This window comes from Lithobates pipiens, unplaced genomic scaffold, assembly GCF_037356315.1.
Source record: "Lithobates pipiens isolate NorthernLeopardFrog02 unplaced genomic scaffold, aLitPip1_a1.2 Scaffold_28, whole genome shotgun sequence".
Classification (NCBI taxonomy): Eukaryota; Metazoa; Chordata; class Amphibia; order Anura; family Ranidae; genus Lithobates; species Lithobates pipiens.
Genome location: NW_027507789.1, coordinates 63,377,505 through 63,397,085, shown reverse-complemented (window position 1 = coordinate 63,397,085; position 19,581 = coordinate 63,377,505). Strand labels below are relative to the sequence as shown.

At 44.4% G+C, this 19,581-nt stretch overlaps 1 protein-coding gene across 1 annotated transcript in view; it reads right to left on the bottom strand.

Moving 5' to 3' along the window:
* The window catches only part of UBE2O (ubiquitin conjugating enzyme E2 O), a 120,440-nt gene that overhangs the window by 49,388 nt on the left and 51,471 nt on the right, over positions 1–19,581 (bottom strand). Inside the window, exons 6-12 of the mRNA XM_077459304.1 lie at positions 19,185–19,328; positions 18,920–19,029; positions 15,337–15,487; positions 12,317–12,774; positions 8,967–9,121; positions 8,759–8,871; positions 6,437–6,565 (exon numbers count right to left, since the gene is read on the bottom strand). Coding sequence (XP_077315430.1) covers positions 6,437–6,565; positions 8,759–8,871; positions 8,967–9,121; positions 12,317–12,774; positions 15,337–15,487; positions 18,920–19,029; positions 19,185–19,328 — 1,260 coding nt within the window. The remainder of the gene's footprint in view (positions 1–6,436; positions 6,566–8,758; positions 8,872–8,966; positions 9,122–12,316; positions 12,775–15,336; positions 15,488–18,919; positions 19,030–19,184; positions 19,329–19,581) is intronic.

Here is a 19,581-nt window from a genome sequence, read left to right as displayed (position 1 = left end):
ATCCACAGGAATTATCGGTAGTGGGTGTTATAGTGGGAGAGGAGCCCACAAAATTAATTTCGACCCTATACAACTCCCTTAGAAGAAGATCGGTGGCTGCAATTACGGAGAGTACGAGATACCGATGGGAGGAGGATGTGGGCCCGATCTCAGGGGAGGAGTGGGAGGAGATCTTGACTACAGTTAAGCGAGTGTCCCCTAGGGTGCCAGATAGGTTAACCCAATTATATATCCTCCATAAGTCATATCTTACGCCGGCCAGGATCTGTAGATACAGGCCCTCCCTGGGGCCGGGGTGTCCGCGATGTGGGAGCCTCCCATGTTCCTTTTACCATTTACTGTGGTCCTGCCCCGATATTCAGGCCTTCTGGCTACAGGTGGTACGGTTTTTACACGATCAAATGGGCTCCCCCCTTCTGCTGGATCCTAAGGCTTGTTTGTTAGGCTTGGAGCTGGGCGCCCCTGAGGCACCCTCCGATGCGACTTTTACCCAAGAAACGTTGTTCAGTGCGAGGAAACTAATTGCCAGGTTGTGGATGCGGCCCGAGACTCCGACATTCGGGGCTTGGGTGGCTGAGGTCAACTCTAACTTACCGCTGAAAAAAGTTATCTACACACACAGGGGGTGCCCTGGCAAATTTAATAAGATTTGGGATCGCTGGCTTAATGACCCGGATACTTGTGGGAGTTGAGTCCACGTCAGGGTTGAGTTCGATTAGATCTTATGTGCTATCATGTTTCACCTCCTGCTATTTAGTTCAATGAACTTTGCAACTCCAATATTGATGTCTGTATATCTGACTTTGTTTACATAGCTATGCTCTGGATATTTTGTTGTGCTAGTACGGCATTTAGGCGTTTTTGCTGTTGGCCGCTGAATGTACCATTGACTGTTGTTCATTCTCTCCTTTTTTTTTCCCTGTAACCTGTACCATTTCCCAATAAACTTGTTTTCTAAAAAAAAAAAAAAAAGGTGTGAACAGACGATCAAGTCGCTGCTTTACACACTTGAGCGACAAACGCTTGATGTCAGAAGGCCCAAGAGGTTCCAATTGCCCTGGTGGAATGGGCTGTGACTGGAAAGGGGGGCACCTGCCCCTTCAAGACGTAGGCCTGTACCACAATCTGTCTGATCCACCTGGAAATGGTGGCCGACGAGACCGCCATGCCTTTTTTCGGACCAGCTACTGAAACAAACAGTCTGACTTCCGAAAGGGAGCTGTGGCAGACAAATATACCCTTAGGGCCTGGACCAAGTCCAGGGAATGGAGGGCCACCTCCTTAGGATGTGTCAATTTAGGACACAAAGATGTTAACACAATGATTTAATTAATGTGGAACGCCAAAACCACCTTCGGCAGAAAAGAAGGTTGTGGACGCAACACCACCTTATCCTTTTATTATTATTATGGATAACCAGATAAGGCGACTTGCAAGACAAAGCCGCCAGTTCCGAAACACTCCTTGCCAATGTAATGGCCACTAGAAAGCCCACTCTGGGAAAGAGTCAACAAGGGAATTTCTCTAATATTCTCAAACGGCGGTTTTTGAAGCGCCAATAAGGCTCGGTTCACACAGGGGCGACTTGTCCAGGCGACTTCGCCGCCTGACAAGTCGCGCTCCGTTCTGTACTATGGAACCGTTCTAATAAGAGCGACTCAAGTCGCTCCGACTTAGAAAAAAAGGTTCCTGTACTACTTTTGCGGCGACTTCGGGCAACCTGGATTGACTTCTATACAGAAGTCGTTTTGCAAGTCGCCGCTGATCGTGTGAAGGTCGCAGCAGGTCGCGGCGCTGCAAGTCGTGCCGCCCGCTGTGTGAACCGAGCCTCACACCAGGTTCAGAGGGTTAACAGTGGACGCACCGGAGGAACCACATGCCGAACTGTAATGTTTATGCAGAATTACTGTGACCCTTAACCCCTTTCTCCTGACGCATGTTGGGGGAGGGGCTGTATCAGGAAGTCAGTCACAGTGACTGTGGGACTGGAGGCAGCAGCATGATACTTGGATAGAGGGAGATCTGTTGTTTATGACTCATCCATGGAAGAATGTATATCACTTTCTGAGTAAGTAATAAACCCTTCTCTGGTTAAGAAGTGCATCCAGCCTGTGTGTAACTTGCTGAGCAGATACTGGCAGCATTGCTAGCAACACCCTGAGAGACCCTGTGTCAAAGAAACAGAACACGAACCCCCTGAACAAAAGGTGCTCACTAAAGAGTGAGACACCAGGGTACGCTGTAAAAAAAAAAAAAAAAAAAAAAAAAAAGCCAAGGCTGATATTTGTCCTTTAATGGTGCTTAAAGACAATTTCTGGTCTACTCCACACTGTAGAAACAGCAAGATCCTGGATATGGAATAGGAGCGCGGACACCATCCTGTCTCCTCACACACAGAGATGTAGGCCTTCCAGGTACGATGATATAGTAGCTTTAGCGGAGGAAAGGCATAGATCAGTTGATACTGACCTCATGGAGCCACCAGTGTGTCTGCCCAAGGATCTCTTGTCCTGGATAAGAATCACGTCTGGTGTGCCCCATCACAGGCACAGTAGCCTGAACATCTCTGGATGCAGCACCCATTCTCCTGGGTCCAGCATCTGGCGACTTAGGTAGTCCACCTGCCAGTTCTCCACTCCAGGGGTGTAAATGGCCGATACATGTCGCTCTGCCCACCGAAGGATGTGAGTGACCTCCTGTGCGGCAGATGAGCTTCTTGTTCCTCCTTGATGATTGACATACCACTGCCATGGCGTTGTCCGGCTGGATCCTGATTGGACGCCCTCAAAGCCTTATTGACCATGTGGAGTGGCATAGCCTGATCGCTCGTAGCTTGAGCACATTGATCGGCAACTTGGATTCCACCTCCGACCAGAGACGCTGGGTCAACTGTACCCCCAGCACGCCACCCCAGCCGGTCAGGCTGGCGTCCGTTGTGATCACTGTCCAATGTAGAGGTAGGAACGACCTCCCGGACCGAAGTTCCGGGGATCTCAGCCACCAGAACAGGGAGTCCCTGACTGACTGGCTCACCTGAATCTGCCGATCCAGGGATAACAGATTTGTCCCATTTGGTCAAGATCTCCTTCTGCAAGACTCTGGTGTGAGACTGGGCATACGGCACTGCCTCGAAGGAGGCCACCATGATCCCCAGGACTTACATGCAAAAGCGTAGTGACGACCACCTGAGGTTCATCAACAGTTTTACAGCGGCTCCGAGAGTCTGCAGCTTGTCTGGAGGGAGAAAAACTCTGTAGTCTGTATGAGCACCGACTTTTTTTAGGTTCAACAGCTACCCAAATTCCTGCAGGTTCTGCATGGTGATCGCCACATCCGCCTTTAATTCTGAGGTGGAAGATTCTCTCAGGAGGAGATAGTCTAGGTAACCTATGATTGCAAATCCCGCGTTGTCTCGGGGGGGGGGGGGGGGGGGGGGCTGATGCCAAGCCAAAGGGGAGAGCCGCAAACTGGTAGTGGGCATCTGCAACTGCAAATCGCAGAAACTTCTGATGCCGTTGGCATATGGGTATGTGTAGGTATGCATCCTGGATGTCCAGGGACGCCAGGAAGTTCAGATGGAGTGCAGCGACTACTGAGCGAACAGATTACATTCTGAACCTTTGTATTTTCACGAAGCAATTGAGGGCTTTTAGGTCCAAGATTGGACGCACCCCTTTCCTTTTTGGGAACTACAAACAAATTGGAGTAGAACCCCTGGAATCTTTCCAGCTTTGGAACAGGTACTATCACCCCGCGACCCAGCAGGTCCCTTACAGCCCCCATGAGGGCCCCCCGGCAAGCTGGGAGTAGGGGTATGCTAGAGGGGAAGAATCTGTTTGGTGGAAAAGAGAAAAACTATCTTGTAGCCAGAGGAAATCAGTTTGCAGACCCATTGATCGGACAGCCACGAGGCCCACCGGGCTGCAAACTCCCAAAGGCGACCCCCCATTCGTGAGACAGGTGGGGGCAAACCTTCATGTGGTAGCACTCTTGCTTGCAGGCTTGCAGTTCCAGGGACGCTTTTGTCCTTCAGAGGTTCTCCTGTCAGGCTGGGGATGTTTAGCCAAAGCCCCGGGGGGACGAAAAAGCCGTTTGCGAGTGGAAAAAGAGGGCCCTTGCCTACGGCATGGCTCCTTAGCCTTCCTGGCCTGTGGGAGTAGGTTACTCTTCTCACCGGTGGCATTCTTAATGATGTCAATTTTGTCTTGCGCAAAAAGTCAAACTTTTGCATAAAAAAAGTCCACGGGCAGATGGGCCCTTCTCCTTCACTAGGCATAAAAAAAAAAAAAAACTGAGGCTGCAGGATGCAGGCTGGGGGGTTGTTACTGAAGGGACTGCCCCTTGAGTGGAACTAGAAAGTTCTGTTTTTTGTACATGTTAACATGTTCTGCCTAATCCTCTCCTGAAGGTGGCATAACAACCCGATCGTCTAAAGTAAAGGAGCTGTCTCAGTCAGTGAGCATAAGAGAAACATTTTTTTTTCCTCAGTTTAGGCCGATATGTATTCTTCTACATATTTAAAAAAAATCGCAATAAGCGTATATTGCTTTGCGCAAAAGTTATAGCGTCTACAAAATAGGGGATAGTTTATGGCATTTTTATTGACTATTTATTTTTACTAATGGCTGCGATCAGACAATTTTGGACACATTTAGGACCATTGGCATTAATACAGCGATCAATGTTAAAAAATATTGCATTGGTTACTGTAAAAATGTCACTGGCAGTGAAGGGGTTAACCACTAGGTGGCACTGTAGGCGTTGTGTCCTAGGAAGTGATTCTAACTATGGGGTGGGGGGGGGGGGGGGCGGCTGTTTGCGACACGTCACTGATCACCGCTCCCGATTGCAGGGAGAACTGATCAGTGACCAGTGTCGCTACGCAGAATGGGGAGATGCTTGTTTACATTAGCATCTCCCCGTTCTTCCTCACCGGACATCGGGTCCATGGGACCTGCAATCAAGAGAGGGGCAGCCAGACAGCTGAAAAACTACACCTGCTCTCTTTAGCCAAGCTTTGTCCGCTGGAAAGGCTTTGGCATGTACTAAATGTTCATATGTAAAATAAAGAAGAATGTATATAACAAAACTAAACATGGCTATACATGCACTTTAAGGCAGTTGCTTCAAGAGAGTTACAAACTCAATAAGACCAGATTGTTTGAACAGTACTTTTTTGAGAAGCAGCAAGTTAGTTACTTTGCATCTCCCTACCAACAGAACCACCTGTAATTAGTCATAACTCTAGATTAGGAAGCTGGCTCCAAGAGCCTTTTATTTTCCACATAGCAAAACGCCGGTAGAAACACTGGTCCTCGTATGAAACAACCGCCTGGATTGCCGACAAGGACAGAGCACGCCCCAGCTCTAGACATCTAATGGAGAAGGGAAACATCCAGGAAGTCGCACATTTCTATAAAACCTTGTAAGAAGGTGTATGACAGCTTCAGCCCGGGCTCCAACCAGGCCATGTGTTTCACTCCAGCCACCGAGTTTAGTCATGGAGAACATGATCCCTGTGACCAAGCTCTGTGGGCAGAGTGAAATGCATTGGAGCCCAGGCTGAGGCTGTCATACATCTCTTATGGGTTTTTATAGATGTGCGACTTCCAGGACTTTTACCCTTTTCAGTAGATTACAAGGGCTACTATGCTCTACCCTTCTCATTCAAAATACTTCAATAGATGGTAAGCCAAATAGTTTTATGAAGCTGTAGTTCCCTCTCACATTTACCAGTTAACACAGCAGTAAGTAAAATGGGAGTTGGGTATTCATCGCAGCATGCACTATATAGCATACATTTTGTAGACTTAGCCTTCATGCATACTGCATCCCAAAGAACCTCAAAGAAGCTGCTCCTGCAGGTTTACAAGCGCTCATTTTTTTTTCGGCCTGGGAACTCCCCTCCAAGTTAGCCAATGTGTCCATGCACACTATGGCTTTTTCAGGGGTTTACTTTCATATGCTCTTACAGGCAGAGAAAAAAAAAAAAAAACCCTACCAAACTTGCATTTTTGAGAGGAGCTTTAGAGCAGAAAAGACACCCAAGTGCGCGAAAACGTGTAATTAAAAAAGATAAAAAGCTCAAAGCATAAAAAAATTAGCTGGAGGAGGTTTTGTGAAAAAAATGCTTATGCTCACCGAAGCTCAATTAAAAAAAAAAAAAAAAAAAAAACACACACATAAAAAGCACAAGTTTCTTCTAGCTTTTACGCAGAGAAATATGCCTGTAAAAGCAGCCTTTTTTGACCTGCAGTGGGCATAAGCCCTAATAGAACACTGCAACTGCTAAATCTTTGTGTAATTCTTAGTAATGAATGTAAAGTTTGTCACACATACATATTTAGGATTGTACTGCAGCTATCCACCTCCCTGTATGAGGTTAATAACATGCAGGAACAGGCCGCACCCGGCCTCACCGAAACAAACTGGTTACCTGGGTGCCATCCGGAAGAACATCAATCTCTGTGCCCCCAAGTCGTATCACAATGTCTGTAGTTCGAAAACGAAAATCTGGGTGATCAGCTATGTCATATACGCTGACATCTTCTTCTTCTCCCACAACCTGTAAGGTCAATGGGTCATCTTTATTACAGCCAAGATTCAGGCAAGCCACTAAACAAGTCACAGTTAAAATATATTTTTATACATTTACATAAGCTGGCTTACTAGCCTAAGGAAGCATCTTACTGTTCAGATTTTCATACAATATAAGTATTCATGTCACATGCATAGCCAAGTTCAACACCTCCCAGCAGTAAAGCAATACACCCAGGCCTAGGACCCAGCCCCAGCCTGTGACTGGATAATAAAGGAGCATTAGTACATTGATTATGTTATCCTATTTCTCTACCCTACTAAAACCAGGTTTTGCACTGTGCAAAGAAATAGATCCCTGGTGGGTTGACTGTGCTCCCCCCTCTCTTCAAAGGGTAAAAGCTGATGAGTCGGGAGCGGGGGGTTATAGGAGACCAGTATCAAGATATATTTAGGTACTTGCACTAGTTATATGCATTTAAAAGTGGTTGGAAAAATAAAGACATTTTTACCCTAATGCATTTAAGGTGAAAAAAAAAAGTCCCAACAGTATTGCCCCCTTACCCCCTAAATATTTTCCCGAGTCATCCCCCGATCCAGTGCTGTGGCTGTCTGTAGCTGCTCTCTCCTATCTTCCTACATTCACATGACAGAGAGAACAGTGGGAGCCATTGGCTCGGGCTTAAGCCTACACCAGTGCCCCCCAAGATCACCAGTGTGGGACCCCAGAAGGGGAGGTTTGGGGCCGCTCTCTGTGCAATTTCATACTGTCAGATTGTCCTGAACAACCTTCTACAACACACAAACGGTTGCAGGTTATCAGGTACAACATATGTAGGAAGGTTTGTTTCTCCACTTCTGTTCTGGTCGCCTAGGCGATTGGAAGTGGAAGTTCTCCCTCCCGAAGTCTTCTAGGACGTATTGATTTGTCCTAGAAGACTTAGAGACCAGTCAATTAGTGCAGCACCGCTCACGCATGCCCAGGTGGCAACTGGCTGTGAAGCTGCAAGCTGTCACAGCCAGGTGTCCATAGTAGAGATGCCGGCTCCATCGAAGGAGCACATGGAGCGAACACAGCATGGGCGAGTGCACCACTGGACCATGAGACAGGTGAGCTGCTGTTTATTAAAAGTCAGCAGCTACACTTTTTGTAGCTGCTGACTTAACAAAAATATGACTGGAACTCCGCCTTAAAGCGGAGGTTCACACAAAAATTGAATCTCCGCATTTTGGAACCCCCCCAGCCTCTGGTATCACATTTGGCACCTTTCAGGGGGGAGGGGGGTGCAGATAGCTGTCCAAGACAGGTATTTGCACCCACTTCCGGGCATAGACTCCCACGGGAGTCTATGCCTCTTTCTGTCCCGGCACGCTGTCTGCTGGAACACACACAGGTCCCAGAGACAGAGCGGACAATTCCCATTGCGCTGCGTGGCTCGCACATGAGCAGTAGGGAACCGGGAAGTGAAGCCGCAAAGCTTCACTTCCTGATTCCCTCACCGAGAATGGCACCAGCAGCAGCCGAGGCCGAGCAATCTCTCGCTGCACTCCAGGAAAGGTAAGTGCCCATTTATTTAAAGTCAGCAGCTGCAGTATTTTTAGCTGCTGACTTTAAAAAAAAAATAATAGTTCGCTGAACTCCCTCTTTAAAGTAACCCAGTCAAAACCAAAGTATTTGATGAAAAATTTATAAGTAGAGGACAGCTACAATAAAAAGGTCATATCAAATCAATCTGTAGGTCCGGAGGCATTTGAAGATGCATGTAAAGCTCAATTTTTTCTTTGTTTTTTCCTTCAGATTTACCAAAACCATATAATATGAGGTCAAACCTTAAGAGTTTCAATTTGTATGCAATCAGGCAGGCCCTTGCACTACATGGTTTTGGTAAATCTGAAGGAAAAACCTCAGCAAAAAATCTGATAGTGTGTATGGGGCTTAAGAGTCGTCCTTGGCCCTACCCCAGGGGTATTGCTAGGATTGGGTGGTGCCCTAGGACATGCCCTGAACAAATGGTAGGCATGGCCACATTGTGCCAACAGTGGGAAAAAAACTTAAAGGGCAACCTGAGCCTACCTGCTGTATATATAGAACACACGCCATAGTCCTGCCCGTTTACTCAGAATGGACATGGTGACAGAGTCCCTTAAGCCACCAAAATCCAACCGAAAAGAACAGCTGGTGCTTATAACCACTCAAACTGCAGTGAACACCCTCACTTACCTCAACATCATCTTCTTCAGCATTCAGCTTGATCCATTTCACCACACACGTACGCCCTGTGTGGTCTCCAGACTGAACCACACCATACACACTGGTATCATGCAGAGTGTGGGCTATTTGATGATAAAAAAGAAAAAAAAAAAATCATATAAGTAAACAATATGATAGGAGTATTTCTTGAAAGATTTGTATTTATGTATTCACTAACCTCTTTTATCCACCACAAAATCGCCTGGACAAAACTCATTGTTATCCAAATGCTGGATGGGAAGCAGGTCATTAGACCTTATGTTCGTTTCTAAAGTGCCATCCTGCCACATAACATCTGCAGTAGTCACTGTAGTGATCACTTCAACTGCCACCCTAAAAGGGATGGAGAGACAGGAAACATTAGCCATACAGATATTACAGTTTTCATCTTCAGTACTGAAGACTATTAAAAAGACTAATAAAGTAACTAGGCTGGTACTTTTTTTTTTTTTTTTTTTACTGTTAGTACCGATTTTGAGATGGGGACATAAAATCTCAATACGCAATTCTTCCGGATTGGACCACGCATCCGTGCACCATCCACTTGCAACGTGTGCATCTACTGGTTGGGGAAGCATGGATGACAGGATATGCGATAGAGACCAAGCTCAAAAGATGGAAGCTGCCACTGCTTATTGTCTCCTAGGGAGCAGGAGGATGCAATAAATTACAAACATCTGGTATCTGTGTTTTTAGGTTCCGAGGTCACTTTAGCCCGCCATAGACAGTTCAAAGCTCAGCTGGTTCAGGAGAGACTGGTCTAGATTTGAACCTTCTATGGGCAAGCCAATTGTACCAATGTTGATCCATTGGTCGAATTTGGTACAACCAGCACGCTATATTTTTATATGTGATTGTCAGCGGCGATAGCCACTGGCAATAATCCCTGTGTTCTCCCAGAAGGGATTGACCCCCCACGCCGCCCGCACTGGGAGGACACAACAGCTTTGTGGAAGGGATTCCCCCATCAACACTGTGTGTGTTGATGGGGAACCACACAATTTTCTTTCCTGCAACCTGTGGTTGCAGGAAACAATCAAATAGTATCATGTATGCCTTACTCAGATGACAAGCTTTCTTTCTAACACAGCTTAAATTCCATTTGTACTTTTCCCCCATGCAGGACATGATATTCATAGAGACATATACTTGCTTTCCTTTTGCTACCCTGCTGCTCCATTCAGCCACTGGAAGTAAAGAAAATCCATGGATTAAATCCAATGTAATCTGAGTTATAGCGCACAGAGCAATATGGACTCTCCCACGCCGGTGCTATCCCATAGTATCATTTCTCCATACCAAGAAGTAGTGGGCATTTCCTTTGGCTCCCAGATCTGAATGAAGCAGTTGGAAAGGCAAGTATATGCTGCTGGGGTTGGTCCTGATGGGGCAAAAAACAGGTTACTTAAATTTAAAATTCGGGCAAAGGATCAGCCTAACACTGACGGAGTGGATAAGACATACAGGTGGCACACAGAATTGCGCCCTTATAAATTTGAGAAATTTTGGGTGAATTGGATGGATACGTCAGGCTGAAATCTGCTGGAATGGGCAATAGGTACTGAACACGAATAGCCCTGTAGTTACTATGATTGACTCTGTATGTATATACTGGATGTGAATAATATTGAGTCACCATTGTGCCTTTTTGGGCTGTACTAAAAGTTTGACTACTCTGGATTTCTTTAACCACTTGCCGTCTTCCCCATAGCAGTTTTACTACTACAGGGCAACAGTTGTGCGCTGGATCTCATAATTTATATATATATATATATATATATATATATATACATATATACACATATATACATATATACACATATATATATATATATATATATACACACATATATATATATATATATATATATACACACATATATATATATATATATATATATATATATATATACACACACATTATATATATATATATATATATATATATATATATATATATATATATATATATATATATATATATATATATATATATATATATATATACACATACATATACATATACATATACACACATACACACACACACAAATGTGATCTGGCTCTCCCGGGTAGGGGGCCTGCATACGCGCCTCGCTCCGATTGTACTCGATGTCCGCTAGCACCCACCCATTTGTTACACAGGCAGAATGGCAGTCTGCCTATGCTAAAAAAAATATGCAGTCACTGTACTGACACTGACTGGGAAGGGGTTAACATCAGGGGCAATCAAAGGGTTAACTGTGAGCCTAGCTAGTGTTCCTGTGTACTATGGGAAGTGCTTTCACTAGGGGAAGGCATGTCCATCCCTGGCCTCCACTGTTCATTCACATAAGGCTTTGTATTTTGTGAATAGATCCTGCTTACCAATATCATTAAAGTGGTTGTAAAAACTTACAATCCACTTTTTGCTACAGGTAAGCCTATAATAAGGCTTATCTGTAGCTACCCCAGGTATCTCCTAAACCTACACGGTTTAGGAGATATCCCCTGTATCTGCAAGTGCTGACATTAGCACATGCGCACTGAAGAAATGGCATGTAGTGTGCCGTTACCGGTGGCTCCCGTGCTCATGCCTGGGAGTGAGGTCAACGCAGTCCCGGCCAATGGCAGCACCGGAGCCACGATACCTATAAGGAACTCTGGGGAGAAATGTCACCGGTCATTGTTGTGTATGGGCACAACAGCCATGCATACTAGCTCATTATGACTTTGTCTTGCAGGTCTTTTTTTTTCCCCATGTGGGTTTACAACCACTTTAAAAGCAAAAAAGACAGAATTTTGGGTGGTCCACAGAAAAATAGAGAGGAGAAATCTCCAATATGGACACTAGTTCTAGTGACTTGGGGGGCCCAATAGATTCCCCCTGGCTTCCTGTTTTTGGCTATGGGACAGGAAGCAAAAAAGGTAAATCCCCCCATAGGACAAAAAATAAATATCTGACAGGGGGTTATATAACCCATCCCCTGCTCTATCCAAAATGAAAAAAAAAAAAAAAAAAAAGAAAAGGTTTTGCCTATGGTTCCACTTTAATGCAGGGTATGCAATAGGGTAAAACACTGTTTTGCCTTTAGAACCACTTTAACCTCCATACAAGCCAGCTCATTCTTAAGAGTGCTGCCGCCAGGTCCTAGTATTCCATTTTAGGGTTTAATATGCTGTTTTTTTGCCAACAGTATCTGGCCAATAACTAGGCTAGAGCAAAAAGCCCCCCCCCCCCCAGCAGTTTTTAGAAACGCAATGGAATGACCCATCTCACTATTTACAGAAGACAAACAAGAATCTACAAAAGACGTGTGCTAAAATATTTCAACTAGATAGGTTTAACCAGAAGAGGATTATTTTCCTGTCAGCTAGAGTTTTACTTTAGGTAAACAGTTTGTGGGCAATACTCTCAGGAATTATAAAAAAAAATATATAAAAATTTGTTCAACCATACACCAAATACATCTATCTCTACACAACAAACACTGGGGAAGTCATTCTGGAAGACCAGTTCAAAGCTTTGGGGTTCCCCCACTTACAAACCTGTCCCCTGGCTTAAACTCTCTGTACACCTTGCTCTTTTTCTTCTTTTTGTGTTTCCTCTTTAAGTTTCGTATGGACAGAGGAATGCTCTTTTTACGGCCAGCCCCACTGCCGCTTTTTGAGGAGGTGGTCGAGCTGGCAGAAGAAGTGACAGAGCTTGTGTCATCCGTGTCCTCAGCAGCCTCATCATCTGCATCCTGTTCATTGGCCTGAAGTGGGAAGTCCTGGAACATCTCCTGGATGTTGCCCAGCAGTTGGTCCTGTACAGAGCACTCCTCAGAGGCTGGAGCTTTTGGTAGTTCTTTTCCATTGGTGGCCTCGTTCTGTTTACTGCCTTTCTCAGCCACTTCAGATGCTGGAGTGTTAGAGTGTCTCTTGAATAGCTCTGCTGGGTTTGAGGACTCTTGTGTACATGCAATGATTTTCACGATTTGCTTTTCCCGCAACTTGTCTCCTTGCTGAAAGGAAAACCAAAAAGGCGCAACTCTGAAAACCAAAAAACTATAAGCAAGTCATTTCTTAACGATGAAGTCTTAAGACTTCATCCATCATGCATTAACGTGGACATTCTTATAGCCAAAACTTTATAAAATGTACTTTTGTATAGAGCTTTAGGCTGCATTCACACCTGTGTGTTTTGAACCATGGGCAGAATCACTGCGATTCTGTCCACGATTTTGAAACTCTGCTAAAATGACAAAATCGCACAATGCGAATTTCAGATGCCATTTAATGGCACCTAAAGACAAGGTGTGATTCTGGCACGATAAATTGCACTGTAATTTCAGCAAACTGCACCACGCTAAGCTTGTTGCTCAAAATAAGCTCCTGTTCTTTTTGGGTGACAAGCTGCATGCGATGTCGTTTGCCGTGATTCCAGTGTGATTTATCATGAGACAATTGTGGCAGATCCACACCATGATTTTAGGTGCCATTTAAACGAATGCCATCTGAAATTTGCGTTGAGATTTGTCATTTTAGCAGAGCGTTTTGAAATCAAATTCAAAACTTCCAGGTGTGAACAGAGCGTTAGAAAGTTTTCCTTCTCTTTCAGATCAGGAGACAACTTATTATTCAGACACCAAGGCCCCTTTCACACCGAGGCGTTTTTCCTTTGGAGCGGTGTAGTCACCGCTCCTACCCACTGAAATCAAAGGGGCAGCGCGGCTATACCGCCGCCAAAGCTCCGCTCTGCGGGCGATTTTAACCCTTTTTCGGCCGCTAGCGGAGGGGTAAAACTGCCCCGCTAGTAGCCGAATACCGATGACGCCCACACCGCCTCAGTGTGAAAGGGGCCTAAGGCTGCATTCACATCTTGGCATTTGAAATCAGGCTGCTAATCTGCCCGTGATATCAAAACGCAGTGGTAAAATGATAAAGTCGCACAACACGAATTCTAGATGCCTTTTTAGGTGCCATTAAAGTGGTGTTGCCACCAAAAAATTAAAAGCTGCTTAAAATTCGTAAAAAAAAGAAAAAAAAATAATTGGCAAAAAAAATAAAATTTTTACTCACCTCTAAATACCGGTTGCTAGGGGGTCCCTCGTAATCTGCCTTCTTCATTGCCCGGGCTGGTGACATCACTTCCCCTCGCGCCGCACATTCACCTGGGACCTGTCATGTGTCCCAGGTGACTGTACGGCGTATCACGGCGCCCTGCGCGGCTCGCGCATGCGCAGTGGGTGCCCGGCTGTGGAGCCACAGCCGGGTGCCCACAGTATGCATGACGGCGCCGCGAGTGGAGCGGGGAGCGAGGAGGGGGCTTCGTTCCCCCGCATCGCTGGACCCTGGGGCAGGTAAGTGTCCGATTATTAAAAGCCAGCAGCTGCAGTATTTGTAGCTGCTGACTTTAAATTTTTTTTTTTTTTTTTTAGGGGGTACCCCACTTTAAGATCTGAAATGCGGTGTGGTTCTGCCGCCGCGATAAATCGTGCTGCAATTGCGACAAACCAAATCACGTGAAGTTTGTCACCCAAAAAAAAAAAAAAGTTAGATTTTTTTTTTTTTTTAAACCGGTCATGTCATTTTTATTGAAACATTTTTTCAATTTACAACACAACTTAAAACAAAAGAGGCACTTCCATAAAACAAAAAAGAAAGCATAATTACAATTACATCTTGCAACCCACAGATCACGCCAATTCCTCTTGTGCGAGACCTCCCAATAGAACGATGAATTTTACATACAAAAGGTTTCCAGGTTTACCAATTTTAAAATCAGGACAGTGAGATATACACAGTTATTACCATACCCCAGCATATATTACAATCAGGTATATAAAGTACCCATTGGCAGTTGAATCCTTTAGCTGCCCAGGTCATCTCCCTGCGACTGAGTGAAATGTGTAGAGAAGGTAGAATCTAGTCATCAGGACCATCTATTTTTTTAAACTTTTTAGGGATATTGGTTTTTGTTTTTTAGGTCCAGGAGCCATTTTTGGGCAACAAGTTTCACGCAATGTGGTTTGTCATGATTTATCGTGCAACAATAACGGCAGAACTTCACCATGTTTTTAGGTGCCATTAAGGCGAACGGCATCTGAAATTCCAGTTTTGCGATTTGGCATTTTACCAGAGAGTTTTGAAATTGTGGACAGAATCGCAGCCCACTGCCGTTGGCAGTGAAGCGCTTTTAACCCCCGCTAGCGGGCAAAAAAAAAAAAAGGTTAAAAGCGCCGCAGATCCCGCAATGCCCCAAAGATGCTGTGGCAGGACTTTTTTTCCCATCCCGCAAGCGAACTCTGCCCGCGCCCCCCCCCCCCCCCCCCGGCATTTTCAGGCGCTATTTTTAGCCCTTTAGCGCCTGAAAAACACCTTGGTGTGAAAGTAGCCTTATGCACAAATATAGTTGTCTCTTTAAAGTAAACATATGCCTGGCAACCACAAGAAAACAGGTTTACTTTGCTGTCATACCCATACTCAAACTTCACACACACACACACACACACACACACACACACACACACACACACCCTTTTACTCTACCCACCACTCTGTATAGGAGAGAAATAATAGCGTACCCTTCTGGTGCTGGCTACTTCCCCGAGTAAGCAGTTCTTCTCCAGACTCTCACACAAGATTCTAGTAGGTTCCACCATGGTTGGGAAGATGTACAAGCACCTCTCTCCCAGCTGCCTCTGGGTGTGATCAAACGGGCCAAGCCTCTGCACTCTAAAATATCAAACATTACACCACCACTTAGCATAGGTCTTTGACATTTTGCATGACTGCTTTGCCATAGATTTGTTATTATACTTAATATTGATGTTATACATTAGCCAAAAGGAGCTTTGACTGGTTTAATGCAGTCACCCTTCAATAACAGCTGTTGAGATACGATCATTCGCACACTGCACCATGTTCAATGAGTCGGGTTACAAAGTACAAGCTTTGTGTGAGGCTGACCATAAACATACAGGATTACTCTTATACCCTCTGTGCATGGATGGAAGAATCCTCCCTACCAGCTACTGTATTCAGACAGAAGCAGCACCCACATTTCCCTAAATACACAGTGCCTGCATCTGATAAAAGTTCAGCAGATTTTAAAAGTCGAGCCAGGTGGTGCTGACAGGGCCAGCTATGGCTCAAATTTTGACCACATGGCTATATAGTAATATGCCAGTGGATGTAATGAGAGCGTAGCACTTCCCTTATGTACATAAATACAAAGTCTTTAAAATACAGTAAAACCTCAGATTGCGAATACCGCAGTTTACGAGCGTTTCGCAAAACAAGCTTTTTTTTAAATCCTGTTTGCGAGCGCTGTCTCGCAAGACGAGCAGGATTCAAGCCAATGGGGTGTTCAGTACCTCATTTGGCCGGAGGTGCGAGGTCACCGGTGACACTCTGAGCCCCTCAGATGCACTATGAGCCACTCGGTTCCCGAGTGCATCCAAGCGGTCTCTGGCGCCCCCCACCTCTGTCCACATGTGGTACTGCATACAATAGTCACAGTCACTGTGGAACAAATTATCCGAGTTTTAATTGACTCCCATGCGGAAACTCACTTTAATACACAAGTGCTTTGGATTACAAGCATTCTTCTGTAAAAAATGATGCTCGTAATCCATGGTACCACTGAACGACTTTTAAATTTATTTTTTTATTTAAAAAAAAGGAAGAATTCTGGTGCCAACAAAAAAAAAAAAAGCAGAGAGGGCAAAGCTAGTCACCAGTACTACTTGTTTTATCCCTGCAGCTGACTATTCCCCCATTACAGATCTAACATGCCTTGGTCAGCACTGTTTCTGTTTGGAGGTGGACATTGATGGAGGCTTTTTTTGGCGGTGCGATAAATATGCAATTTACCGGACTCTTTCTTCTCTGAGCGAACACAGTCAGTAATCCGTACTGGATCAGGGACTCTGTCCATTAATAACTGAAGTATCACAAATTGTTTACGATGCTTCAGGTTGTGAATGAACAGTAGCCTCTGTCTCTTATTCATTCATCTGCAATGCAGCTCAGGACACAGAGAAATGGACTGCGGAATGTGTCCTCAGTCCATTTCTCTGTTTTAAAATTAGACTTCAGGGGTCTGTTTAGACCAGCCTTTCTTAACCTTTTCAACACAGAGGATCCCTTGAAATAGTTTTCTGGTCTCGGGGAACCCCTTCTAATAATTTTAAATCTACAACTCATGATACATTAGTGTGATGGTCAGTAGGAAGAATGGTCCTTACACTTGTGGTCATTGGGAAGAATTACCTCCTTACAGATAGCTAAAAAGATCAATGGTGTCAGTGGGAACTTATCTGAGAGGCAGTAATTGCCCAATGCTGAAGGCACCTCTAGCAACCTCTGGAGGAACCCTAGGGTGCCATGGAACCCTGGTTGAGAATCACTGGTTTAGACCCTTAATATCTCTTTCTTCTCCTTACCTATTGGGTTCACACCCTGATGGTAGAGAGGGTCTTGGAAAATAGTTTTTTTTAAAGAACCTTCTATTATACATATAATTTATAGTACTTGAGGTAGCGCCTTGGACCCTATTCTCTTTTTTTATATAACTTGTACATCATCAGCTCTTTTGGGGGTTTTAGATTTTTAGGGCGGCAGCAACCGGTATATAAAATAAAACCCAAGCACGGCCATCTATAATACATTTTATTCTTAGAGGTGGTCTTACATTCTGGCTGTGCTCAGTGGCAATAACAGCATATCTGCCAAAACCGCTGCATCGTGGGGAACATTCATAAAGCCTATCAAACAAGTGTGCTGTAGGTATTACAAGGAGCAAGAGCTAGTCAGACCTATTAGACAGCAACTGTATGTTCAGGAACGATCAGACTTCCCTCAGGCAGCTGTGATGACTGTGGGGTCCTTAAACACAAATGACTGTCTAGGGTGATCCTTTGTGTTAGGTCTGGCCTGGATACCCACACCACCAGCCTACCAAGGGAGAACAGCAGCAACTGGAAAGTTTAGAAAACTCTTGTTCAAAGCCATTTCCTGCCAATAAAGTGTCAACCAGCATTATCTGTAATAAAGGATTGATGCATTGCTTATAAAATAAGGAATGTTTAGCAGAGAGATGCCAGAAGAATTCAAGGTGCTCTCATATTTCTCAGTTGTAGTTTACAAGGCTTGACATTAAAGCAATTAGAAGTCAGGATAAAAAAAAAAAAAAAAAAAAAAAAAAAAAAAACACGCTAGAGAGATGCAATGAGAATGAAGGAAAGATCAATCCATTCCAACCTCTGCCTTAGTGGCCTCTCAAAGCAAATTGATCAATCTAAATTGCTTGGAGCGACAGTCTGGAAAAAATGGTTATATGAAGACCTGCTGCAAAGAGATGCATGTGCCACAGCTTGAAAATATTCAGAGTTGGGTCATCCAAAAAGAACACCTAGGCAGGAGCCTAGAGCCTGCATGTCCAGGGGCCCACAGGGAGCAAAGCTTCAACCTTGCCTAAGGCCCTATTCTGCCTTAAAGCTGCATTGAACCCAAAAACCAAAAAGTATTATATTGCAGATTAGCAATTATTTGATGTGGCGGCTGCTTTATTTTTATTTTCTTTGGCTTTTTCCCCTGTGTTTTCACCCAGTGATTTGGCCAGTAAGACACCTCCTGTATTGGTGAGACACAACTCTGGAGGAATAAGCATAGGGAGTACAGCAGCATAGTCAGACTGGGGGAGGGTAGTGTTACAATTATCAGATTTAAAACCACTAACAAATTGAAACCAAACTCCAGCTCACACTTTATAATCAGTAAAACTTATTTTTTTCTTTTGGGATAAAGGTTTTCCATGAATAAATGAAAGCTATTAATTTTAAATCATCCCTGCCTGCTTTAGTGGTTTGTCTCATCCATGTAAACTGATACATTCTGCTGGAGTGTTTGCACTGTGAAAAACAGACTTGCCAGATGAAAATACAAGAAAGCAAGCCTTAAAAAGGAAAAACAAATGCAGCCATCACATCTAAAAATTGGTAAGCTGCAATGTAATAAGGGTTTGCCTTTGGGTTTAATACGGCTTTGATACATCTCTAGAAACCTAGATGTGAAGAATAGCCATATTAAAAGGATGGTTATACATCTGAAGATTTGGGGAAGGGAATAACCCTACTAGATCTGATTTTTACTAAGCGCACTTACTTGTGCACATTCTCCTGGGTAATAACACTAGATGGTGGGTCCATAGATTCTGTACACCCCAGGCAAAAGCTTTTCGTTATCCACCTTACTCTCACCTCAGTCACTTGTACCTGAATAGATTAGAGGACAGAGTTAGGAGACAGAACTATGGCAATAGAGAATTCTTCCACTGAAAAGATACAAAGCAAGCAATATAATGCATTGTGAATAGCAGATGCAAGCATCTTAGATGTAGGCCGACAGGAAAACTAGTTCTAGCGCTCACCTCTTCCACGCTCACGCGGAATTTGCTCTTGGCACTCAGGACTGGCTTCACACCAGACAGCCACTGGACACTAGAAAAGACTTTGGAAGGGCCAATGAGCACTTGGCCAGGATAGAACCCATAGGAGTCATCAAAAAACACACCCTAAAACAAAATAGGATTTAGAGAATTCTAACAATGCAAACAAAACAATGACATTGAAGTAGATCTAAACAACACTTCATTTACTAAAGTACTTTGCACCACACAACTGCCAAATAAAAAAAATATATAGTATTTTCACATTTTATCCTCATACTTCTAGCATTTCAGCGCAATGTTTTCCAGCCACTTCCTGTCTACAAGCACCTTAAGAGTCACATCATTGCTCTGGACTGGCTTCCCGATAATGACAACC